Here is a 27,056-nt window from a genome sequence, read left to right as displayed (position 1 = left end):
GATTTTTAAACAGTATTCAAAATTGTTAAAACGACAAAGGATAGACGTATTTCCTGAAATAACTACGTTAAGGTATATCAAAACGCGATAATTTAATTTTACGTCATAGGATCCCCGCCAGAAGTTTTCCTTCATTGAGGGCGTTCCGCGGGGAGGTAAAGTTTGAGAAATACTGTAATAACCAACGGAGAACTTCGAACAGTAATCTTACATTCCGAACCGAATCGTATTCGCCTACTCACAATTAGATTAGACCAATTTCGCTTCGAATCGCGGCAGAAGGTAACTTCAGAATTCGCGGGAACAAATGCATCGATAATACGCTCCCGTTCTTGAGAAATGTATCTTCGACGATTCGACCGCGTTTAAATACTCCTGCTGTCTCAATGGGCCAGAACTTTTCGCGCAGTTTCCTCGAGACTTTCGACTGCTTCGTAAAATGATTGCTTGTCGAGCTCTAATGGACGCCCACGCGTTAAATCGTTCCACTTTTTTCCAACGACAATTACGTGCACGGTTGTTGAATATCCCAAGCATATTTTTTTAACTTTAAATATCAATTTTGGTAATCCATTTTCGTTAATCAGGGTTAGATTTAAGGGTGGAAACCACTGTGACGGATTGAAAAAATCGAAATATTTTTATTGGTCCCTTTCAGCTACTGTTTTATAGTTTAAGAATATTGCATGATTTCTTGTTTTACAACTTGCAGTGAAAAATTGCACGTCCGCTTGTTTCTAAGAAATTTTTGGAGGCCTCCCAGGCTGGTTCCTATTATGGCTATAATAATTAATATTTTTATACGAAACTTTGGCAAGAAGTAGTTCAAGAAATGTAATTTCGAAGACATTAAACATTTATCAGAAAAAGCTTCGTAGTTACGCCCAAAAAATTCTTGAAAATTGCCTTTACTTTCGGTCGTCACAGTGGTTTCTCCCTTGATAACACTATATTCATAAAAATTAACATTTTAACGTATCGTTCTATTATTCGATAGTCGACCGTGCAACATTTTAATGCAAGTACAATGCAAAATGGTTACATGGACGGTTTGGTCAACCGTCTGTGATTGCCAATCACCGTTCGAATCATCGAATTTGGACAGAAGGCGGAAGCTCGGAGCTCCGTCGACGAAATTTTCCAACGGAGATCTCGAAACGGGAGCGTAGACACGATCGTGCGATCGCGTACCTCCCTTTGAAATCCGCTTTTCGGAATTAAGGGCGTCCGATTCGATTATTGGATCGGAGTGCCGCTCGAATTACACACGCATAATGGAAACGCGATCGCGCTGTCGCGTTGCGCCGTTCGGAAATTTCGAATCGCGTCCAAGCAACTCGCAGAAAGACTCGTAGTCGATTCTCATAAAAATTTATAAAAATTTTTTCTTGAATATATTTTTTATATTTTTCGTTTCGTATTCGTACAGTGGCCAAGAAAACTGGGTACGGTGTACCTGTTTAGCTACGAAAACTCGAGTTTAACGCGCCAAACTACCCTTCAAAGTTTCATCCCCTAATATTACTTTCGAAAATAGTAGTGGAAGAACTGTTTTCGATATTTTTTTATATTAAATTTTTGTATGAGTTATTCTGTATTTGTCCGGTAATTCGATGAGATTTTGTTTCTTTGATTTATATAAAATAGACTATGCTATACTTAATAGTGATGAAACAGGTCTGACTATCGAAAATTCTAGCAACGAAAGGGAAAAAACAGATTGGTTCAATTATATCAGCAGAAAGGGGAAGTCTAGTTATCACGGTGGTTTGTATGAGTGCTAGTGGAATTTATGCACCTCCAATGATAATATTTCCTCGTAAAAACATGAAAAATTAATTGAAAAATGGTGCTCCTCATGGAATCTGGCTGGACTCAGATGGATCTTTACTAATTGATTTAAATACTTTGTAGAACACGTTAAGCCTTCCAAAAATGATCCAGTTCTATTATGCTATTCCATATTAGGCAGATATAGTATTCCATATTACGATCATTATGAGCCTAATATGGAAAATGAGGATCTCAGTAAAAAAAGTAAACATTTCGTAAAGAGTTATTATATTTTAAATTTGACTGTTAAATTTCCTATAAATTCATACTATTTAAGTTTTTATGAAAGTTCTGCGAGCGAGTGAAACACGTGTATTCCATATTAGGACAACTAACCCTACGTATTTCTATATTTATTTCAGTTTGAGAAAACTAAGTTTGTAATTTATCATTAGAGAGCGTTACTTTCAGACAGTGGGTCCAGAAATCGAAACCATATTATTCCGAATGGCGATTCTCGAGCGTAAAATTGTCGAGTGGACAGGAATTGGCGTCCAAAAATCGGCCTAGAGGCGCGAGGCGAACCGTCAGAGGAAAAATGCGAGGAGGAAAGAGAGGGTCGAGGGGGTGGCTGTGTGTGGAATCCCACACGCGTGGCCGAGGGTGAATTTAACGCGACAGCAGGAAGCAAGGTTGGGGGAGGGCGGTTGTCGTATCGCTTTCACGCGTCGAAGAGCAGCCGAAAGGGAGAATATATGTTGGTGCTGAAACACGAACCGGGGAAACCCAACAGACGCCACGCCGATTCCAGGGGTTAAGTTAAGCTTGTGACGCGTCTACTTGAGCGACCAGCGAGAGGAGGAAGAGATTGGAGCGCGCAAAGGGTCACCGTGCGCGTAATAAATCTCGAAAATGAAAACGGAAACGAGAAGAATCGACGGACGAGAGGTGGTGCGGTTCTCAAAAGGGGAATCGCGCGGAACGTGAAAACTCACCGGTGTCGTTGGACTGTCGACCCTTGCCATCCGGATTCCACTCTTCCTCTGCAACAAGAAAAAGGAGATACGCATCCATTAGCATCATCGAAGCCATCGGCGGGAAACAAGCTGCTGCGCGCGGAAACGGACGAAAAGACGAACGACTCCGACTCCGACTCCCGATTATCCACAAAAGTAGAAAGAACCGATTTGTTTACGTAAACCAATAATGCAATTCATAGACACGTGTTAGATGAGAATATGTGTTAGCAAAACGAATGAGTCGTCAATTGTTTTAGGAGAGGAGTTTTTTGACTAACAGAAATTTTAGTTGTCGCATATCGTATAAATAAGGTAAAGATTCTGTATCACAAAGAGAATATTATTTTACTTTTTTTCAGTCAATTTTCGTTTTTTTCTCCCTTCACGTTTCCTTCAAATTCCATTAACAATTCGAAGTCACACATTTTTCCTAACTTTGACTAGACTTTTTTAAAGTACTCCAAGATACTCCGTAATTCTGAAAATCTTTGTGAATGTATGTTGCAAAAGATCACGCAAGAATCAGCTGCTCCCATTTGCCTCTTAATTTTTCATAATTATTTATTTGGGTCATTCACGATCGCTCACAAATGCAAATTCCGCGTCGCGATGCAAATCGAATTCGAAATTAAATTGCCAAGCGCGCGTCAACGAACTTCTCCGAGACATGTAATTCCTTCTTCCGAGTTTTGGAAACTTCTGGAACCAATGTCTCCAAGTTTGCACCCGGAGATGGGGTACCCGAAGCGTTACGTGAAATCTGGGCGAAAGAAGGTCTCTTTTTTCGATCGTTTCAATGCTAGTTATTTAAAGAGAGTCAACTACGATCAAAATATTGAATAAGAAATGAAGATTATTTAATGAATTGGCATTAAGATGCTAAAAATGACACTTACTTAATTTTAATGCTTCGTGCAAGCCATAAATACGTTAAACTTCCGTGACATTCAATAGTCGAAGGCGATTGACCGCTAAATCGTTTGTCAATAATGTGTGACAATTAACAATTACCGCTTTAATTGAAATCGACAATCAGTGTCTTGATTAGAGTCTGTATCTATCGAGTACTTGTGCTCGTGACACATAATTACCAGTATAAACATTCCTTAACGTATCCATCGTTTGGGTCGTTATTTATTCATTATGAAGTCGCAGAAGCTTGGTTTTTCAGAAAATTTACTCGATAGAAATCTGCTACGTTCATTCTCCGGAATTTATCAAACTTGGATGCGTGGGTCTGTAGTGACTCGGTTCCACAGCAGCGATTCCGCGATTTTTATAACAAATTTTGGGTAATTATTAGGAAAAGGGTACTCCTCACCGATTTCGATGATTTTCAAATATGTTATAGAACTCGATATTCTGAACAAGTTTTTCGAGAACGAGAGATATTTGCAAAATTCATCGGGTGTACGAAGCTGGATAATTTTGCCAATATCTCGGAATGTAACATCGAATGGGGTTTATGCGTATAATAAAAATTTGTTCAGAATGTCGAGTTCTATAACATGTTTGAAAATCATAGAAATCGGCGAGGAGGATCCAACAGTGTAACGATAAGTTCGTAATTCCAGCTCCTTTGGCAAATTAGTCGTTGTTTGCGAACTGACGCAGCAACGAAGCCTCCGAAAACTCCGGGGAGAGCGTGCACTCGATTCCGCGAGAACACAAAGAGCCTTGGCAAAGCGTAGGTAGCGGTACGTGCGCGTACCTACATGTATCCTGCATATTTCACGAGCGCAAACGGGGCGCTCCTGGTCTTGCACGAGCCAGAGCGGACTATGCGCCGCGTAAATTTATAAGGATATCCACCGTGTCGCGTCGCGGCCGGGTACTTCCGCATTCTCAGCCACGCGGGAGGTATGAATTTAAATTTACGCCCCGTCGACCCACTTTCGAGACCTTCGAACCCGTCGACGTTTCCACCTGTACGTCGCCCCCGTCGCGATATCGAGTGTTACACGTCGACTAACGATTTAATAAAAACCGTCGGGACGGCCATCGGTGCTCCTCGCCTTACGACCGGGTTCATTTCCATGACAAACATCGCGCGCGAAAATACTCCGCCGGATAAACTGCCTTCGAAGTCCGGAATCTAAAAGTCAAAAGGTCCGTGTATTTGCAAACTGCGATCGGCGAAGGGAAAGCGGGAAAATTACGCTCGAGGCCAGGCGTGGCGTGTGCCGCATCGCTTCGAGCATACTCCTCTCCTTTCAACCAAACCCTGTCAGCCTGGTGTCTTCTCTTCCTAACCTTGTTTACAGCCCCGTTGATGTTTTCGTGCCGCCTCAACGAGCCTCTTTCGTTCCTGGCGTGCACGCGTCACGAACAGCCTCGTCACGGACGGGATCGTGACGGCGCCGGAAGAGGAAGTCGCGCGTCCCTGTTTTACCAACCCGGTTCCGCTTATCGGTCGACGGTAAACGGTTCACGCGTTTGCTCTTGCGCGACCGATTGTTACGTTCAACCCTTTCAACGTTCAACGAAACGATGGTGTACGAGTTAGATTATTGGTACGAGCATCACGCGCGGCTCTAGAGAAACGTATCCAGAATTTTAGCCGTAGACATCGAGCCAATTGAATCGCAGAAGTATAATTTACATTTGGAAAAAATGTTTCAAGGTGTGTTTGTTCTTTACTATAGTTTGAAGTATTATCAAATGGTTATTATCATAGTTCATGCAAGCAATTTTCATTGCAGATTCTCAATCTCAACTGAGTTATTTTATTTAACGTTGACGTTTAACACATTGGTAATCAACTTTTCTCGAAAGCATTTAAAAAATAATGTACTGATGGAGGATTACAGAAATTTTGAAATAATTAAAAAAATTTTTTTGGACGTTTCTGCAGCCCCGTGGGTTGTATTTTAGGGGTGAACGTGTACCTTTCTCGAAGAAAGGCGTATCGATGTAGATATTTGGCTAAGTGCCAAATGCACGACGCGGATCGTCAAAGTGTTAACTTCCTCGACGAATACCCGCGGTTCGTCCTGTGGACTTTCAGCCCCGGGACTATTCTTACGGAAAGAATAATAGGAGGGCTATAGATACACCGTGTTTTCAAGTCGCATAGAGATAACCGTGGCTCGCAGAGGGGCTAACTTAAATAGACGGTGCAGCCGGTGAGCTCGAACCAAGAGATTAAAAGTTCATTTCTAGACTGTTGGAGTTGCGGGAGGGACGAGAGAGAAAGAGAGAAAAAGTATCGCGTTAGTTAATCCCGCGGGAAAAGAACGAGACGCGCGTTTCTTCTCCGCGGGGATCCCGGGCGCAGATTACACCGGAAGAAGAACGTCCGAATGAAAAGAGTTAAACGGAGATCAAGTGGGCGCGCGAGATACGCTTTCAAATCCTCGCGTTTCGAGACATCTCACGGAGCCGGGGGTTTTTCCCTTCGACGAAAGCCAAAGAACCTCCGACGGAACTGGAACGGTAACCGGCCGACGAGAACCCGAAAAACCAAAACGAGCCTCCGGTATGTTCTTTGTAGCGAACTCGTAACGCTGTAACACGCCAATTTCGAGACCGGGAGTCGATAAATGAATGCGAGAAACGAACGAAAATTGTTCTCGATCCTCCAGAAATCTTTTCTCAGGCATACGTAATTATCTTTGAATTATTTCTCGAGCAATACGAAGATGGCGAGGTGTTCCTTTATCCGGGAGAGGAAACAATTGATTCTGTACAAATTCTTATGAAAGTATTGTTTGTTCCCCACTCGTAATCGTACGCTGTAATGGTGATTCGCTAAAAATAGAAAAGAAACTTGTTGTTTATTATAGGGTTATCCAAATTTCAGCAGATGACACTGCTAAACAGTTTGATTGTTTGTTATATTTGTGCAACAACGTGTACAAATTGTTGAAAATTATGATAAACATTCAAGTTCTGTTCGAGCTCGTTTTAGTAGTTGATTAATTGACTTTCTGAGAGAACACTTCGTCGAATAGTGGGCAAATTCAAAGAGCTCAGTTCGTAATGTAACACGTGATACGTATCAACTTGAAGTTAAAAAACAATATTATAGCCGCCATTAATGAAATAGAACCTCAATTATGTAATAGTGTAATAGAAAATTGAGCCACTTGAATGAAATTGTGACCCACGATTATAACACGTTCACTGTCCATGGACCCGTATATGGGTCATATCACCGTGCTATTGGATACTCCGCTGAGAAACTGGACAGTGAACGCGTTAATGTTACGAAGTGAACTTTATATTGAAATATAAAAAATCTGAAATATCTCAAATAGTTTGTGATTTCAATTTAAAGATGTGACACTCGATTTGGATAACCCTATACAAATGTCTTACTTCAATTTACAAAGTTTTCTTTCCTTTTTAATATAAACTTGAATGCCCAATTACAAGACCGATATAGAGATATAAATAATGTAAGCGGTCACCCATCTTAGTACTGACCGCGCCCAATGATGCTGCACACTTCGATGATCCGTGTTTTCAACTTGCAACGACCGATTTCTAGCTCGATATTATAGAACGCCCGAATGTATGAAAAACTTGCGCCAGCTTGAAAAACAAAGGGTCGATTCGCGAGGAACAAGTTCTTTTTTATTTTATAGGGAGCGAAAGGGGAGCAACGGAGCCGCGCGTTCGAGGAAGCCGGGCAACGATGGTCGGTTAAGCCGCGAGAGATCGTTAAAAAGCCGCTACGGTTACCTGAGGCCTCGGAATCTGATCCTGACGTGGGGCTAGCGTCCACACTGTGTCTAGATCCTTGGCAACACTCACTGCACTTGCTGCACATTTTGTCCCGTCCGCGATATTCACGCAAACCTTCCGAAAACGAGTCTTCGCCACTTTGTTCTCTATCGACGATCGTCAGGATGCTCGTTGCCCGCCACACCGGCCGTAACGATCGACCATCGACGCGACCGGGGATTTCGACGACCGATCGATGCCACCACCGCACCTCCGTTTCCTTCGTCACCTTCGAAACCCGGTCGAACTGATAGAAAACGACGTTTACTTTTCCAGCGAATCCGGCCTGCCAGCCGCGCCACGAAAATCAAACTATTTCCGCGCTCGGGGATAGAGACAACGCGATGCGATCGACGCCACGCTCGATCATCGACTGACCGTCGCGCGAGAGTTCGCAGAGGTTGAACGAAACCTGATTTCCATGCTCGCGAAACTCTCGAACCTCGCGGTGCTTATCTCGACGGAGAATCGTGAAAAATTTTGTAAACAAATGTAATTTAAATTTAATCGTGACAACGAATGTTACATTTCTGAAAATGACTTTGAACAAAAATATATCTAAATCTTAATATGTTCGAAACGAATAACTTTAGAATGCTAAACTATTGTATGCACGAGTTGTAAATAAGAAAACGGTTTTATGAAACAACGAAGGGTTAACGTCAGTGTTTATTTCACTATTGTTTACCGGGAGTTTCGAATCACAAAGGCAGCGCAAAGTTTCGAGTTTCGAGGGATTTTGAGGTTTCGAGCGTTCCTTCCCTGGTAAAAAGCATCGTTCTGTCGGCGAGGAGCGGTAAACCAACTATGCGCGCTCCCATAATCGCGCATGCCTTTTCGGTAAAAGGGCGGTCCTCGACCGAACTCTCGAACGATAGTCGATAGACTGAGTGCGCCTTACTACCGAACCGTCCGCTCATTTCGGGTGAAACCTTTCGCCTGCCGCCGGCCACTTCGGGGGGAGAGGGGATAGAGCGTTATAGTAATTCAGAACTGTCGTTCCCGAGCGACGAATCGGACACTTTTTCAATATTCTCAATGCAAATGAAAGTCGAAGGTATCCTATGGTAATCACGACTTTCCATGCAAAAATTAGTGAATAAATTGAACGTTTATCAACTTCTTTGTCTCAAATAATAGCTTCAAGCGTCTAGTTTATATTGGTCTGGTTGAGAAGGCGAGAAAGGTCTTTTGATTTTTCTGTATAAACAAGGTACAAAAGAACTATTAATTAAGAATTTTCTCCTGTTTTAAGATGTTCAATCACTAAATGAATCACAAATATAACTTTCGGGGATACTATATCCTGACCGCTTTTAAATCTTTTTTAATTCCTTCTTGAAGAATAAAATACAAAAGTTCAAACAATTATGGTGCTTCGTGTGCAATATGATATTTGCAAATTGTTGATTCTGTAGATGTTTGGATCGTAATCATTCATGAATGATAATTTCTGTGTTCGCGTTCTAGACAACCAGACAACAATTTGTTGAGCAATTCTTTCTTTTTTGCAAAGATGTATCCAAAAAGAAAAAACAAATCTGATACCAACCAGAAACAAACATATTTTCCCCAAAATTTCCTAAAAATTAATATTTTTAAATTACTACTTTGTTAAATCTTCGAATATCGTCGCAAAATTTTGCGAGATACAATTTTCGAGCTTCAAAGATTTGGAAGATGCGACGTTAAACCGTCTAATTGGTAGAAATTACGTCTTCGAAAGCGATTCGATCGAAGAGACTCTCGAAGCGAGCCGATGGAGCCGTGAAGAGCCATACGTCGCCAGTAATTACGACGAGGAGTCCTTAAATTCGCTGATGCGCGAACTAAATTGTCTCTACGGGGGCCTCGTTTAAGCTCAGCCCCGATCCGAAACCCCGAGGAACAATTTGCGAGAGCAAAGGGGACACGGAACCGGTGGGGGGGGTCGTCGTTGCAAAGGCGTGTATCTTTGGCCTTTGTCGTTTCCGTTAACCGCGAGAGCGGCCAAAGGCAAACCCGGCCAGATTTGTTTCGATATCGAGAAACACAATTCCCCGGTCGCGTCGGTGTCGAGCACCGAGGCAACGGGGTCGAGGGCTGTCGCTCGGTTTCGTTTTCGACGTAGGAAAATAATTAAACCGAAATAGGAAGAGGCCGCGGGAGGGTGGCGGGGGTCGGCCGGTCGAGCAAATAAAGCGAACGGGGGCCGCGTCGCAAAGTAAAATCCGAGTTAATCGCATCCGGGTAAACGAAATTCAGAAATATCGGACAACCTCGGATCGAGGATAGAAACGTTGTTACGGCCACGTAATACGATCCCGTCGCGGGCAACGTGAAATTAACTAGCAGTCCACTGCCCGACGTAGGAACAACGAGAATCGCTCGGTCTCTCACGGAAATCGATCGGCGAACGCAACGATGGCAATTTCGCAATTACGCGAGTTGGCATTTCGCGGGACTGGCAGCCTACAACCGACGGAGACCAATCCGGAGTTCGGGCTTTGAGGGAGGGACGGAGGGTGGCGATGACGTTCGCAACCCCTCGCCACCTCAAATTCGATGTAATTCGGTTCCTGGAATTCGCGCGACTACGCATCCACGCGGCATTTCCATAGACGGTAGACCGAAATTCGTCTTGAAACTGGGTTAAGCGCGCGTCCGTGGTGACCATCGACCGCCATAACGGCCGCTCGACCTTTAACCTTTTAACCGTTGCGCTCGAGAGTACTCTAAATCGGCGGCCACCGAAGGGCCCTGGACACCACCCCCTCTGGAGGATTCGCGAGCTCCAGAATAATTTATTTATTTGTTTAACCCTTTGGAACACTGTGATGATTCTTAAAATGAACGTCGTTTCAGGATTGGTTCACTTTTCTCATCGTAGAGGCGTTGAGAGAGGTAGAAAATGTTCAATTTACGAATCACGTCTGAGGTTCGTGTTACGAATTACTGTGTTAGTTTTCGTGTAAGTGGACGTGTAGAAAACATACGAAGGTTATTAACGTATTTTAAAATGGTATATCATATGTTTTTGTTGCACTTTGAAATTCTTTACCAAACAGTATCAACCTATTCTGGAAAGTATGTGTACCTTTTGAACGAAGAGATACATTTAATAATGACGATATCGTAAAATACATAATTCTGAACGTTTAATTAATTGTAGTACTGCACGAGGCAGTTTAGAAATTAAATTATTCCACAAGCGCATTAAAAACGTTGGCACCGTACCGGAAAATTGTCAAGAGGCATTTTTATTAGGCGATAAAATTACATTTCCTACCGTACACACTCTTTGACAGATAGCAATTACTTTACTAGTAACGGCTGCAGTGCGGAAACGTTCATTTTCTACTCAGAGGCGATTTAAAACGTACTTAAGAAATACTATTAGCGAAGAAAGATTAAACGACTTGGCACTATGAAAAATATTCACGGACGTATTTCAATTTTTGTAGTGGAAGTACTACATACACTTGTTAAAACGAGAATTAAAATTAAATTGTAAGAATCAAAAATAAATAAAGCACATAGTGTACCTAGAAGAATCTGTTTTTCGTATTTACAAAGGTACATTTTATTTTAATATGTGTCTTTTACTCTATTATAAGTTTCTGCTCATTCGGGTAAGTATTTTATGCTCAGTTTAATGTATGAAAAATTAGAAAAATAACGATAACGAGTAAGATGAATTAAAAAAAGAAATAACCGCGGGTTGAAATGACCCGACAAGTCTTTTGAGGTAGATAGAAACTCTAGTTATTAGAACGTTAATTGCGATTACTTCTCGAGACCACACTAATTGGGTGTCCTCGCGGATACACTCGAAATCTATCTCGAGACCACGAACGCGTAATAGGGGTCATAAAGAAGTTGTCATCGATCCAACCGGTAATTGTACTATGAATCGTACGTTGAGCTTTAATGATAGTCGTGTCAGATCACCGTATTGATATCCAATATGGCGGCGTCGTGCAATACATCATACACAGTGGGATGGGATTCAGAAGAGCTCAAAGGCGTCGACTAACAAAAGATTTCGAGATTTTGCGGGCTCGAAAATCCTGACAGCAGAAATTAGAAATGAAAATAGAAATATCACCTTTTCTCTGTACATCACAAGATATTTCCATTCTATAGTTCACATTTTTTCTTTTCATTTAACAAATAATGGACAAACATTTTTTATATTGTTTGAATAAGAACTTATAGGAGCCTAAATCGTCGAAACGCGATCCTTTCGACGTCGAAGATCATAATGCTTTCGGGACGACCAATTTACAAGATTCGCGCAATTACAAGGGCAGTTCGTTAACGTCTGAAGAAGAGTACGAACGGGAAGAAATTCCGCAACGAAGCGCGATCACGTGATCCTTAAGTGGCGATTAAGCTCGAGTTCGCGACAATAGCAGAGAACAACCGACGTCTTTGCTCGAGTCAGCGACTTTCTGCGTTCGAATCGGCCAAGAGGCTAAAGGGTGAAACGGGAGGAGAGCAAACTCAACTTCGCCGCGCGAGCCATCGAGGGAAACTGACCGACTTTATCGCGAACACAGCCACGGTTCGCGACGGACCTTTCGAAGAAACAGAAACACGATGTCGTATAGCACGCCGCGCAGTTTCATCGGTCTGGTAATTACCGCGAACCCCCGTTTGCCAGCGATAATATTAATCGCAGGCTAATAGCGAGCCCTTTGGAAACGTTCTTACGCGTAACACGAACGGGGACAGTAATTAACTGGTCAGGTTGGAATTATCCGAGATATTATTTGGCGGTTTGGCGTTGCGCGAGATTTCGAAACAGCCTTGCTAATACCCGATTCCGATCGAACTGGATATGTTATTAATTTCTACCGCGCGTAGGCGTGCACGAATACACATAATTATCCCAGTAATTGGGCCAAGTTGCAGTCCTACATCGCGTTGCGCTCGCCTCATATTTTATTCGGTCGGTTCGAGTCTAAACTTCGAACAATGCTTTTATGAAACTCGATATTTTCAACTCGACGTTTTCGCAAAAGTAACACGCGTATTTTCGTGTCCAATAAGGTATTCAGAAAACTTCGTCCACATGTCCAGCGAGCCATTCTGAATAAAAAATGTCAGATGTACCGTGGGTCTGCTTCGTACGTGTGGCGCGGAATGGTAGATCGATACTTGGATATACCAATATATGTCACGGAGGAAAAAAATATTTTTTTACTGAGAAAATGTTCCGACTTGGAATTGGAAGAAGAATGTGGTTGCGATAAGATGATTGCCTCGTGAAGGTTCGTTTTCTGAATCGATGGATAAGCACGCGTGGACCACTGACATCGGATTCCAATATTTAAAATGTTGCATTTTAAGGCTAGAATTACAAGATTCACAATTTTCATCTTTCTTATGTGACTATCTTCTATACTTGTATCTTTATCTTTACCAATGGATATTTAATCCCGTGAATAAATAAACAAATAATGTCTCAAATAGCCAAACGAAAAGCCCACAATTCGAACGAAATTTATAAAATTAAAAGTACAACAAAGTAAATACGTCAGTATTTTCGATGTAATTGGCTAATGAAACGAAATCGATTTAAAGTGTATACAATTATACATTTCCTGTTCCGAGTGACCATCTTGCACAGAATTCATTCCAAGAATGTCCATGAACACGTGCAAATCGTTCGTTTCGATTAAAATGTGTCGATAAACGCGATTGCATAAACGTTTGTTTCGAGCCGGTCGTTGTATGAATGCTTTTTATGGCCATTGTATGATCGATGACGCAACGCGCGATGTGGATGCAGCCTGATTCGTCGGCTTCCCATGCAGATCCGGCGAGGCAGGACGCGAGCCTCCTGCACTTCCGGTAGCCGCGCGTGCCTATCGACCATCAGAAGACGCTTTTCCTTTACTCGACTTGAAAGCACTTCCCCTCCGAGCAATGACAAAACGGTCTTTGTACCGATCCTGCGACGTATCGTTTTACTCTCTTCGGTTTTTCTTTCCCATAGCAATCGATACAGCTGTGCTCCTCGAGGCGAACGATTGAAATTCCGCGCACGCTACCGTAACAGCGACCATACACGTAACGATTTATCGTGCCACGAGTCGTACGTAGAATTGCAACGCCGATCGTATCGTAAGGCTATAGACATAACGATTTATTCTACGACGAGTCGTACGTCGAGTCGCAGCCATAATCGCGCGGCACCGCCGTACATTCAACGCGGCTGCATCCAACGACCACCGTTTACAACCAAACTACATCGAACAAACTATTCTTATTTGTACAAGACAAGCTCCGGTGTAAAACATTGGAACAAAAATTCATTGGTTGTATAACATATTTGCTCTTCGAACGAGCACTCAAGCTCTCCATCGCCTTCATTTTCCTATTGAAATTAGATTACTAATATTTTCTGAATCCTTAACGTGTATACAGTGCATCAAAGTTAGGCGAATCTTGTTCACGAGTAACAAGTAAGAATTCTGGATTTATTTGCAGTCTAAACTTTTTGCCTTTAACCTCACTCACGACACTTCTTGCACTCGCCGGCAGAGGGCTACGCTGAACACCCTTTCTCACAAGCACTCGACCGTCTATTCGTACATATCCTCGATTGACAAACAGAAATTCTGGATTCATTTGAAATGCATAAACACTAATGAAAATAATAATAATTTTCCGTTTTCTCGAGTATCTAAACTGGGTTACATTCGTCGAGACCAAAATGCGTTGGAACGTTCGATGAGCCACGGAACAAAGACTAATTTTCTATGCAACGGAACACTGTGGAATCGAGTTTCGTCGTTACGCGGCGAGATCCCGCCTCGGAATAAGATGGCGAAGGTCTCGAGTAGGGCGCGGGGCAAGTGGGAACTGGGCAAGATTGGAAATTGATATCAAAGAGTCTCTTCCGGAGACAATTAGGTGGCGGGATTGGCATCGTCTTCGGTGCCACGAACCCGATGCCGAGTGTACACACGTACGTACGGTACGTATACGATGCTCGAGACTTTGGATAATTGGAGACGAGGCTTTCCTCGAGCTTAACTTCGTTGCCGCCTCTTACGCCTGCTCGTGCCACTTCCACGAGTCTTTTTAGTCGTTCTTACAACCGACAGGCCGTCTCGCTTTTCCCACGGATGTAACGAGATCACGAAATTAACCCGTCCGCCGTGAAACGACCGAGGAAAATTTCTTTTCGTCCTTCTCTTTCTTCGCCCCTTTCGATTTCCCGATCTTCCTCGGTTATATGTGATTTGGATAGGTTAAACCATGGCGTTAAATTGATTGATTGAAATATCTATTTTTAATGCATTTTCTGCATCCTGCGAAATATTCTTCCGAACGAAGTATTGTTTGTCGATTATTTGGCTATTGTGAGAGGGAGTCGCGATCCATAAAAGGTTGAGGAACACTGTACTAAACGTTTTCGCTTACCTTGACCCACCCGTAACACGCGTCAACAGATAGACACAAAGCAATGACCTACCCGGTGATTCACACCGGCAAATGAGAGCATCATTCACTGACCCACCCGGAGGGGTCATACTACCGTGAACACGCCAACTCACTTATGGCTTACATTCTATAAACTACCGTGTTTAAGGTCAACCGAATAACTCGTTCATTTTCTAAGGTAGAAGAGGACGATCGAAGCAGAAATTGCGACGTTGTTTTGACTTCAATCAGAAGCGTCAAGAATATTAATTATTTTATGGCATAATCAAATTAAATTATAGAGATTCGAACACCTACATCGTAGCATTTAAGAGTCCTATCCCTCGACCACAATATTAATCGTCGATTCGTTCCATCGACAATATTCTTGACACTATTAACCCCTTAACGCTCACATTTTTCGGGTGGTACAACAATGATCAGTTTTCTTTAATGGACTTGTTTCTAAGCTGTATCAAAATGCGATTTTTGTTAATTACAATGTTGTATCTAACGTATAATTTCAAGGAAAACAAATATTGTCATCCCTTAAATCGATCCATTAAACAAATATATGATTAAGGGGTTAAAAAACTTTAAACGTAAATAACTGGAAAAATATTGAGTTTCTGACCCATAATGGTTTTCGTAAAGAGGCTGTCAGAATCTACCAACGTACAAAGTTTTAGCAGTGGCTCGAAGGTCTCGAGTTCTCCTTGTGAGAAAACGTCTTACGCAAACCGTGGTCGTCCGTCGTGCTTGACGAGGGAATATAATAGTTCAGGAATAATAATGACACCGCGACCGTCTGAGAGGACGATGATGAATGAACCTAACCGCTACAATCGTCACGCGGACGGGCGGTTGATGCCAATGAGTTAACCCGTTAACCCGTTCTTTGGGAAAAACATCCGAGCCGGGGCGAAGGGACAACGACGTTCCGCGGGTTCGAGTCGAGTCTCGAAGGAATGCGAGGGACAAAAGCCCTAGCCAGGGCCAGACGAGGCGCGACGAGAGGAAAAAGGGACAACGACAGGAGCGGAAGAGAAGGAAAGGATAGAGGCGGTAAGAGCAAAATGAGATGGGAGACCACTCCCGCTTACCGGCTGTCGTTCTTTCTCGTTCGCGACGCTGCTATACTTTTTTGTCTTCGCGACGCGCCTTGGCTACTCGTGGGATTCTACGAGTAGTTTAGAAGAGATCGTTAACGCCGCTGAATGCACCGGACGAACAGCACCGGGCACGGATAGGCGACGGGGAAGATCCAACAACCAGAAGCGTCGCGTGCTACCGTCGACGACCGAAAAACTTTCGATTTCGCGATAGCGTCGAGTACGTCAAATCTTGCCGACTTGGCCGGAATGTCGTCGTTAACCCTCGTACCCAGTGACAGATTAAAACTTACGATTGACTCAGCGTACAAAAGTTTCGATAAAAATATAGAATTTTTCGACGAAATTGAACAATTTTAAATCATTCTGAAAAAATTATTTTTGGCTGCGGTGGTCAATTACAGTCATTTTTGGTCAATAGATGTATGATCGAAATCCTACGCAGTTTCGAGAAAAAAATTCTTTACCGAAAATACGATGTCTGATCCTGACATTCCGATTCCCCTGAAATTTCATGCGTATGTTTAAAAAATCATAACTCCTGAATGGATTGGAGGATTTTAATGTTTCGAAAGGCAAATAACGCGCATTTTGGTGAAGAATATGTAGTAATTTTAAGAATGATCAAAAAATTGTTCCTTAACCCCATAAAATGAAGAAACACCCCAAATGATCCAATTTTCAAACGACCGTAACTCCTACAATAGTTAATGGATTTCATTGAAATTTAGTTTGAAAGTAGAGTGTATGGATACCTACAAGAAAGTAGAAGTATAAGTAGAAATAGCGAATAATGATCAGACCCGCCAGGCACACTTCATTCATCTAAAAAATTTGTAATATATCATGAATCCCAACAAAAATTCAGTCTATTAAATATTTTTCAATTTTGCAAACATAGTTTGTAAATTTGTATCGAAGGGTAATACGATCAACGCGTACAAATACATAAATATTAGTAATGATTGAATCTCGGTGACGAAAACGGTGGACCTTCTGCCTCGGTTATGAAAAGCATTCGTTTCCGCTCTCTTTGGTAAGCGTGTCGATCCCGTCGATCGCGACGGTAGACGCGCGACGCCGGGCGTCGTCGTCGCCGCCGCGACTCTTTTTATACACACCCGTCCCGTGCCTCCGTGGAAAGCGCGTCTCCTCTGTCGTCTCTTTTTTGCCATTCATTTACTCTCTACCGCGGGTACGCTCGTTGCGAGTCCCTTTCCATAAAATTCGAATCGACGCTCGCGACGCTCTTTAACCACGACAGAGCGTTACGCCGTTTACTCTTTCGTCGAATCGAGGCACAACCGACGAGAAAAACCCGCCGCTGGCGACGGCTGCGGCGGTAATTAACAACCCCGTCGCACGGCATCGCTCAAAACCAGCTCCTCGCGATAGACATCATCCCGTAACGCGCGACAATTCGTCGCCCGTCCGTTTCTATCACGATCGTACGAGCAATCCTTCTGCTTCTCGCGCCGCCTAATTAATTTCCGAAGCGAAAGGGGAACGCGCGCCCCTCCCTCTTTGGCGATGCATCTCCGGAGAAGAACGCCTAGACGCCGGGGGATAATGGTATCTCGTATTCTGGGTCAATCGTGGTCGATTCGGATCGTAAGGGAACTTTACCAATGGGTTCACCCGTTATATAACGAGCTTCTGCATAATGCCAGAGCTCGAAACGCCGAAGAGAACGATACACGGCTACGCGCGCTTCCCGCTAATAATTTACAAGATATTTAAATTTAATGCCCCATTAATACGCATGGAATTTCAGGGGAATCGTTTATTCATGGTCAGACATTGTATTTTCGGTAAAGAATTTTTTTCTCGAAAATGGTTAGGATTTCGAGGGTATGTCTATTCACCAAAAATAATTGTAGTTAACCCCCGCAATTAAATATAATTTTTTCAAAACGATTTGAAATTTTTTAATTTCGCCGAAAAATCTGTGCACCTTCCAGAATTTTTTTCTCACAAATGGTTAGGATTTCGGGGGTATATCTATTCACCAAAAATAATTGTAGTTAACCCCCGCAATCAAATATAATTTTTCCAAAACGATTTGAAATTTTTTAATTTCGCCGAAAAATCTGTGCAGTTTCCTGAATTTTTTTCTCGAAAATGGTTAGGATTTCGAGGATATGTCTATTCACCAAAAATAATTGTAGTTAATCCCCGCAATCAAATATAATTTTTCCAAAACGATTTGAAATTTTGTAATTTCGCCGAGAAATGTATGCACCTTCCTGAATTTTTTTCTCGAAAACGCGTAGGAATTCGAGGGTACGTCTATTCATAAAAAATGATTGTAATTTACCACTGCAACTGAAAATAATTTTTCCAGAACGATTCGAAATTTTTTAATTTCGCCGAGAAATGTATGCACCTTCCTGAATTTTTTTCTCGAAAACGCGTAGGAATTGGAGGGTACGTCTATTCATAAAAAATGATTGTAATTTCCCACTGCAACTGAAAATAATTTTTCCAAAACGATTTGAAATTTTTTAATTTCGCCGAAAAATCTGTGCACTTTCCTGAATTTTTTTCTCGAAAATGGTTAGGATTTCGGCGGTATGTCTATTCACCAAAAATAATTGTAGTTAATCCCCGCAATCAAATATAATTTTTTCAAAACGATTTGAAATTTTTTTATTCCGCCGAGAAATGTATGCACCTTCCTGAATTTTTTTCTCGAAAACGCGTAGGAATTGGAGGGTACGTCTATTCATAAAAAATGATTGTAATTTCCCACTACAACTGAAAATAATTTTTCCAGAACGATACGAAATTTTTTAATTTCACCGAAAAATCTGTGCACTTTCCTGAATTTTTTTCTCGAAAATGGTTAGGATTTCGGGGGTATGTCTATTCACCAAAAATAATTGTAGTTAATCCCCGCAATCAAATATAATTTTTTTAGAACGATTTGAAATTTTTCAATTTCGTTTGGTATGGCAGTGGGATTGGGTCACGAAAGTCCATAAGGTGTAAGGGTCACTCGTATCCCTCGTGTGACAGTGTTGACTGTCATGAGGGAACTTCCACGATGGGTTATTTAAACGAGCTTCTGCACACCGGTAGAACTTGAAATGCTGCAGAGAACGATATACGGTTTTGTGCGCTTCCGTTTAATAATTTACGAGATATTTACAGTTGAAGTTGCAGAGGCATTTGACAGTATTTGACTGTCGTGGTGGAACTTCCACGATGGGTTATTTAAACATGCTTCTACACAACGGTAGAGCTTGGAACACTGAAAAGAACGATACACAATTTTGTACGCTTCCAGTTAATAATTTACGAGATATTTGAAGCCGCAGAAGCGTTTGACAGTGTTTGAAGGTGTGGCGTAAGGCCATTGAGCTTAGTTGCTCGCGCGTCGACGAGATTTCAAATTCGTTTGGTTGAATTCATTCTGATGGAATTGTAATTTTTAAAAATGATCCTATCCATTTTCTACAAAAGTATCGAAGATATTGAGTTTCTCGGAAAACGGCGATTCGTCTCGGTTATTCTCGTCTTGTTTCTCCTACGCGATGCGTTCTTTTTTTAATAGAGCTGACCGGGTACAGCGAACTTTTGGAGCGTGAAGGAACGCGCTAGTCTGCTCCGTTCGCGTCCACCCGAATGCGCTTTCCACGGGTCAAGGACAATCGTAACGCGTCGCATCGTTCGCCAGGCGGAGAAAAAGTTTATTTTTACGGTAACAACCCGTCCGCGCGAGTTTCTAGGGGTGAAAAGTTTCGATGTGTATGCTACACTGGCACGCAACGCCCGAGACGCCGATCGGCCGTTGGTCCGCGTTCTTCTTTTTCCACTGAACTCTTCCCTGACGTAAATTATTATTATCGTTACCGTAACGTCCATATTACGTAAATAAACCGATACACCTCGTGAGAATAGAACAATAAAAAGCGAGGCACAGCTGTTCTTAGAAAGCCGATCGAACGGTTAGGAATCACACACTGGAGTCCTTTATGATCGAAAATTTTCTGCACGAATAAGTAAAACGTGGTTTATATTAGATATGTAAAGAACACGGTACTCTTATGTAACTGTGATAACGAAACGTAACCTAAATTCTGAACAATGAGAATAAGATAAACAAGGAACTTTATACCGTCGTGTATTTTGCAGTAAATCAGTTTGCCAAAGTCACAGGGATTACCAAGCGATATTTATTTCCTCAAAGAAATTAAATTTTTTGAAAACTCATTCGTCAGTTTTTCTGAAAGTTTTATTTCGACTATCGGTGACCGTCCTCGTGTGACGTTTGACAAACTTTGGCTTTTGGCGTCGAATGGTTGATAGTCGTCGGAAAAGTAAAAGCTGAGAGCTGTTTGCCCCGGTTTCCGCAATTAACTTGACGCGTTCGAATTTGTTTCGGATCCCTAACGCGCTAATTGCGCCGGAGCAACGGGCGGGAGAAGCGTTCGTTCGACGAGAACTGACACGAGACGACGAGCATTTACCGATGAGCTCGTCGGGTCAAGGACGCTCGTCGAATCCCGTCCGACATTTTCACGAGAGCATTTAACCATTTCTAACTTAAATTATATCTCACTTCCGAACGTGTTATACAATAGGATAGGCAGTGACGAGATACGATAGGTTGTTCCAGCAAATACAGCGTCATTTTGGTAATTTCTGTTATCTTCGAACCGTTTATCGAAATAAAATGTACAAAAGATGTTCAAAGGATCTTTTACTCCAATCGTCAGACCTTGCCTCGTTTCCATCGTTATTTATCGCGTATCGATGGAGAATAAGCGACGAGTTTTATCGTAAAGAAATATTTAAATCTTGTTAAAGATGGCAGAAGATCACAGAAGAAAACGGCATATTGATCGTACAAGTTTCATATAAAATTGACGGTATTTAATAATCTTACAAAGAAACTCGGACTTATTACACGATCTGATACATTATTGGAAGCTTGTTTTCGCGTTGGTTAAGAAAATATATCATTCGTTCGTTTCCATTTAGTTTTAAAACAGGTTGGAAAAATGTCAAACTTTCGATGCTGTTTCGTCGTCGAGATAAAACTATAATTCTATAATTGAGACTATAATACGCCCGTGTATATCGAGTAATGGTATACCTTTTGATTCAATAATGATGACGACATCGTGTGCTTTGCATTCGGAGAATCAGCGTGGTATTGCTGAGACGGCAGAAAACCGTACGTGAACGTGCTCCAAGTTACTTTTTGTTGCAGTTGGGATTTAATAAACAAGAGTTACGAAATGTAGTATTTTCTGAGGTCCCTGATAAATAGGAAGGAAAAGTTTGATAAACGAAACCTTCTAACTGTATCCATCATAGTGTCAGAAATGGTAATTAATATAATAGATGTTTTAACCAGTTTCTTCGTTGAATATCAACCGAATATCATACTGATGAAAGGATTAAATCAGACTTTGGCAATGTAGATAACGAATGTCTCGCATCAGAGATGCATGAGGTTTGAATCTGGGATCCAATGAAGCCTAGACTGCCCTCTTGCGTTTATATTGTTCGTAAACAGCGACGCTTGCGTTTCTACTGCTACCAGGAAAATGTATATAGAGCTAACAATCGAATGGACCGCGTTTCCGCTTTGGTATGCATCAGGGATTGAAATAATGAGTTTATGAAATCACCGTGGAATCCGCTATACGCCACCGGTATGGTTAAACGTATAAATTTCATGGAATAAGCGTATTATTTTTATACAATTTTTCAATATTTCCACGTCATTTATAATACGTTTAATTTATCGTTTCCGTTTTCGACGCAGAATTAGTGCGATCGAAAAATAAAGAGGATCGATCGTCAATTACGTTTCCATTTCGGTTCAACTATTTACAAATTTAGCAAATTTATTTATCGTCCATATTTAGTTATCTTTCGTTAAACATAGGGCGAGCTTGCCAGAAGATTAATCAAAACGCGATGGGTAAGTTGTAATAAACACGCGCAAACGTTAGAATTTATAACGAGGGCAGCTCGACTAATGTGGTCTATTCTTTGAACGATGTTCTGTTCCCGAAGTAATTATTCAGAAACTCCGCGGAAGATCGTGTATCTGGTTAAACCAAGAAATAGTAAAACTTTCGCTGCAAGGAAGTACGATTAATATCCTGTTCGCCAAGGCATGAAAATTACTGCCATAGGTACTTGTGAAATATTTCGTTTATACGTTATTGGATAAAAGTAAAACTGAACTTGATGTTACAAAGTCGATAAAGATTTTCAGGGGCATTTTTGCTTTACTTGTTATCAACCTCCAATTGATTTTTGAATAATTATTACGTTACTATACACCATTCGTTTAGAAATTTCTGGGATTACTGCTTTGAAACGTCGATAAATTTTGTTTAAACGAGTATTGTATTCTAATTTCTTGGAACGCACAGACATTTTTCATTCTCAACAAGTAACTAAAGCAACCATTTTCCAATATTGCGAGCAGGTGGTTCCTCGGTGAACCAGGTATTAATGTTACTCCCCTGTAATAGTAGCCTTACAATTTCCCTGTTTTGCTAAATACCCCATCCACAGACTTTCTGAACAATTCCCTGAGTAATTACTTTGGGAAATAACGTCATCCAAAGAATATGAGAATAAAACACACTAATTGCACAAGTTGTAATCGCTTTTTATCCCATTTTGATTAATGAACTCACCGAACAAGGGACGAAACACGTGAAATTAAATTATGAAATTTCATAAACATCAGGGAATATCTTTTGCTTGTGCAAACACTGAAATATAATCACACATTTCTGGAACGGATTCCGTTTGTATAATTCCTGTCAAAGATAATTAAACTGCTGTATTTTTATATTCTCGATTTTGTATCTGAAACAGAATATGATTTCCGGGAAACTTCACCGTGTCTGTTTATTTTATATTTTTATAATCATGAAAGAAATGTAAAAATACAGCAGTTTAAATATCTGCGATTATTTTCATCATCGACATAGTAAAATTGGGTCATTCGAAATAATTCGTAATCAGATGATCGGCGATGTGTCGCGAGATATATTATGAGCGCGAATGGGTTAACAGATTAGCTGTCACGATTCCCATTAGCGAATCACACGTATCGCGCCGCGTTTCTTGTTTTATCATTTGTTAGATTTTCTGAGTAGCCTACTTCCCGGGTAGTCATTTACCTTTTGAAATGCAATAAATATTACCCTTATTTTATTTCGATTAAGTTCAGTGGAGTAGAAACGAGTCGACGAAATTCATTTAAAGAAAGACAGTACAGTGGAGAGATACCGCTAAAAATATTTGTGACGAGCACGGAGAACATGTTTCAAGCGTGAGAGAGGATCAAAGAAATTTTTCCAATAAATTAAGAGTCGATCAGCCGATGAAAACCTTTGCCATTGAAGGATTAAAAGTTATAATTGAGGCAAAATCTCGTTTAACACTCGACAAAATAGCGGAACAATTAAGTAGCAGCGTGAACACAAAATCAAAGTACTTTTGTGATTTTTTGCACGCTAATTGGTGGTATATTAAACTTGCTCGAATCGAAGGAAGTAATCAAAACCAACGACATTAAACATTATATAATTGATTTAAAAAATATATTTAAATTAATTTTTTATCCTTTGAGCCTATATTCTATGTACTCCAGTGATTAATTCGATTTTTTCAAACATTCACTATAAAGGGACAACAAAAATTTTCCAATAAAAGTTACTGGAGTAATCATGTGATAACACACCATAAACGAGAAAATTGGCAAAAAACTTTTTATTCGACAAAAAATTAAGATCACCTTAATTTTCATCGATCTATTGCATCCTTGTATTCTCTTTAAAAAAGTATCAGAGGCCTTCTATCGAAAATTGAATAGTTTAGGCGTTATTAATATAGTCCCGAACTCTCATATGCTGGTCGCACTGCGCGACGCCTGCGTGTGCGCGAACGCGAACGCGAGCGCGCCAAATTCGAAAACGGTCCACCGATCGGGATCGAGGAGGGCGACCGTGTTGCCCCGACAGCTCGAGACGAGGAGAAGAGTCGTAAAAACACACAAAGAGCGAGCGTGGAGCGACGGTCGGATAGAAAAGTTGGCGAGTTGCACGCGCTATTATTTAATGGAATACCCCGCGGGGGGAGGATGAAAGTTGGCAGGGAGGCCAGCGGAAGGCGGAAGGCGGAGTCGCAAGAGCAGAACCTGTTTTGGACCGCGGTAACGGTCCGTTCGTCTAGTTACATTTTCCAGCGTTTTACGACGCGCGTCCTCGAGAGCCGTCCGAAAATACGCGTCTCCTATCGATTATCGGTCTCGAAAGAATCGTGTCCGGAAATATCTTGGCGCGGGAACGAGGCACTCCGGCGCGTTCGCTGCGAAAAGAAACTTCTCTTGCATCGTATTAAAACGACGCGACGCACTCACTTCGGGGGGTCCTTCGGAATCGAGACGCGAACCCGCGGCCCGCGGATCGGTTCGATCGATCTCGCGCAGGACCGGTTCGAAACTCGCGCTGTGTACGGCCGTTGGTGTTTGTTCGATCGTGGAACCGCGACGCGACGATGCAGAGCCCAACCGACTCGGCGTCCGCATGCACACTGACACCGACGCTCCCTAGAAGCTTGCACCGCGAACCCTCCTCTCCCCCCACCGCGCGTCTTCGCGGCGTTCCGCGCTTCGCAGTTCCCTCCCGACTCGCGCTGCGCGCCCAGCGTCCTCCGCTGGCGCACGTAGCTGTCCAATCACCCTTATTCTGTCTCCTCTTCTCTTTCCGCATCCCGACGCCACCGACCGTGCTCTTCCTCTATTTCGCGTTCTCCAGGTCGAATCTCTCTTACCGGATTACCATTCTCCAGTTTGCTCGTCGCTTCGAGCTTCGAACGACGCTTCTCTTTCCCGAGCTTAGCGCATTGACTGCCAGCGTCAACCCCCCACATACGGGCGACACGATTTTTCACTACGGAACTAAAAAAGATTACGCGCTAAAGAAAATAAATCTGAAGGCTCTCGAACTTTAAGGGGGCTATAAAAATACGTGCTGCGGGCGAATTGTGTGTATGTTCACAATTGTCCAACAACAAAGTTTCGTTTTCTTGGACAATTTTAGACGGTTGGGGCAGTCAACGCGCTAGGGAAGTATTCTACTCTAGAATGCAATTTTTTTGCGTCTCTTTGGAATTATATCGTACTTAATAAATGTTATAACTTCGGTGCAACTCATAGCATGAAAATGCGAAGTTTACGTAAGTGTAATATTATATTCAAAAGGTCTTTTTTTCAATGCATATTCACAAACACACACACTTGTTATACAAATTTGTGTAATACGTTATAACAAGTTGAAAACTGCATCTCTAATAGTTTTTGTAAAAATAAATCATCCCTTAAGAACTATAACTACTTAAACAATTCATTGGCATAAATATGGCGGATATTTTTCGACCATAAGTACCTTACCATTTCAACATGATACGGTAAATAATAAAAGAGACTTCTGAAATAAACAGTGAAAATTATAATAGTATCAATTACCACCAACTTCAATAAAATTTACACATACTACCAAGTTCAATAAAAGCTCACGTATTATATAATAATACGTTTATATTTTTCATTTATAATTCCGGAATACAGTATAATTAAATTCGACCGATCGTGGTAGCATATTTGAGCAAATTTCATGAAAAAATTCATCGATTTCCCTCGTACCTATGTATATTAATTAGCCCAAGTTTTAGTTTTCAAAAAAAATAGTATTTATCAAGAAAAATGTTTGACTTTGAAAATCAGATACCGTTCGACTTCTTCGTGTCGTTTTTCGTCGCTAGTTTGGTAGACTTGAGCCACGCATGTACGTAGATTCTCGTACGCGGCAACAATTGACGTCAACTGCGTCGCAATTGAATCATCTTCGTTTTACTTTCGCCGGCGAACGGAAGCTCGTTCAGCCGGTCGTTTCATAACCCGTGGGGTAGGGAAATAATCGGTTCCTTGTCTTTTATCTCGTTGGTTGCGTTCGTTGTTCCTCGCTAGCAACGCTGACGAGGCTTTACCTTCGATTTATGCATCCGCCTATCTGTCGCGCCCCTCTTTCTTTCTCGCTATTGTCTCACCCTCGACGCCTAGGCCGAGAAATTCGAAACCGAACGGAAACGACCGCAAGGATTTGTTTCCTCTCCTACCGTTTCAGAGATTACAGTCAGACGCGTTGTCATCCTCAGCGTTTTGCTTCCTCGTACCTCGTCCTTCACCCTTTCTCTAACGACGTGTTGAAATTAGCACATTGAATTTCGTGTGCTCGAGGACAAAGCGTAAAGCAATTTCACGAGTCATTTAACATTTTCTATTTTCTGATCAGCGTACAGAGCGATTCTTAACACACGACACCTACTTCCTTGGCGGATATTGGACGTAAGGGGAATAAAAAAATTGATATAAACGCGTGTTTCACCCTGTACCCCAGTTTTACTCATTTTTATTCCCCGACGATTCTTAACTTGTGGTCTAATCATGATAATCATATGAAGTTTTCAGTAGTCTGTTTTAACATTTTCTATTCGAAATTTTGTATCCCTTAAAACATTGTACTTTTTATTGTATTGCAAAGTATGGGTTCGCTTGTTAATTCGGACGTAGAGGTTTAATGGTTAAAGAGAAATCGTTCTCGCAAGGGAATCGCGCGAAGTGGTAAATGCAAATACACACGTTCGGTATTTGTCGAACGACGAATATTCGGCTCTTTGTAAACTATTTGTCAAACTGAGAAATGACGACCATGTATCTACACGTGTACGTCTGTTCGTCGAAAATTTAGTGGTTCGTGCAAACAAGGGTGTAGACACGGCGAATAATTGCAGTCCACAAATTGCAGCGATTTATAATTATGACTAGTGCACGCGCGTTAAGGACGAAAATGAAGATGTCTGTGGAAAGAAAACGGTGGACGATAACGTTTAACCGAAGTAAGCAAATGCAAACGACATTTCGATCTTTGCTTATCGATAGCCCTGTATTGATAATAAAAGAAAATTG

General features: G+C 41.7%; 1 protein-coding gene across 1 annotated transcript in view; it reads right to left on the bottom strand.

Moving 5' to 3' along the window:
* The window catches only part of LOC122403398, a 201,573-nt gene that overhangs the window by 102,791 nt on the left and 71,726 nt on the right, over positions 1-27,056 (bottom strand). Inside the window, exon 4 of the mRNA XM_043406900.1 lies at positions 2,769-2,816. Within this exon, the coding sequence (XP_043262835.1) occupies positions 2,769-2,816 (48 nt within the window). The remainder of the gene's footprint in view (positions 1-2,768; positions 2,817-27,056) is intronic.

This window comes from Colletes gigas, unplaced genomic scaffold (genome assembly GCF_013123115.1).
Source record: "Colletes gigas isolate AHSC1104 unplaced genomic scaffold, ASM1312311v1 Colletes_gigas_Sc00051, whole genome shotgun sequence".
NCBI lineage: Eukaryota > Metazoa > Arthropoda > Insecta > Hymenoptera > Colletidae > Colletes > Colletes gigas.
The sequence above is the reverse complement of the archived record's forward strand: the minus strand, read 5'-3'. Positions and strand labels throughout refer to the sequence as shown.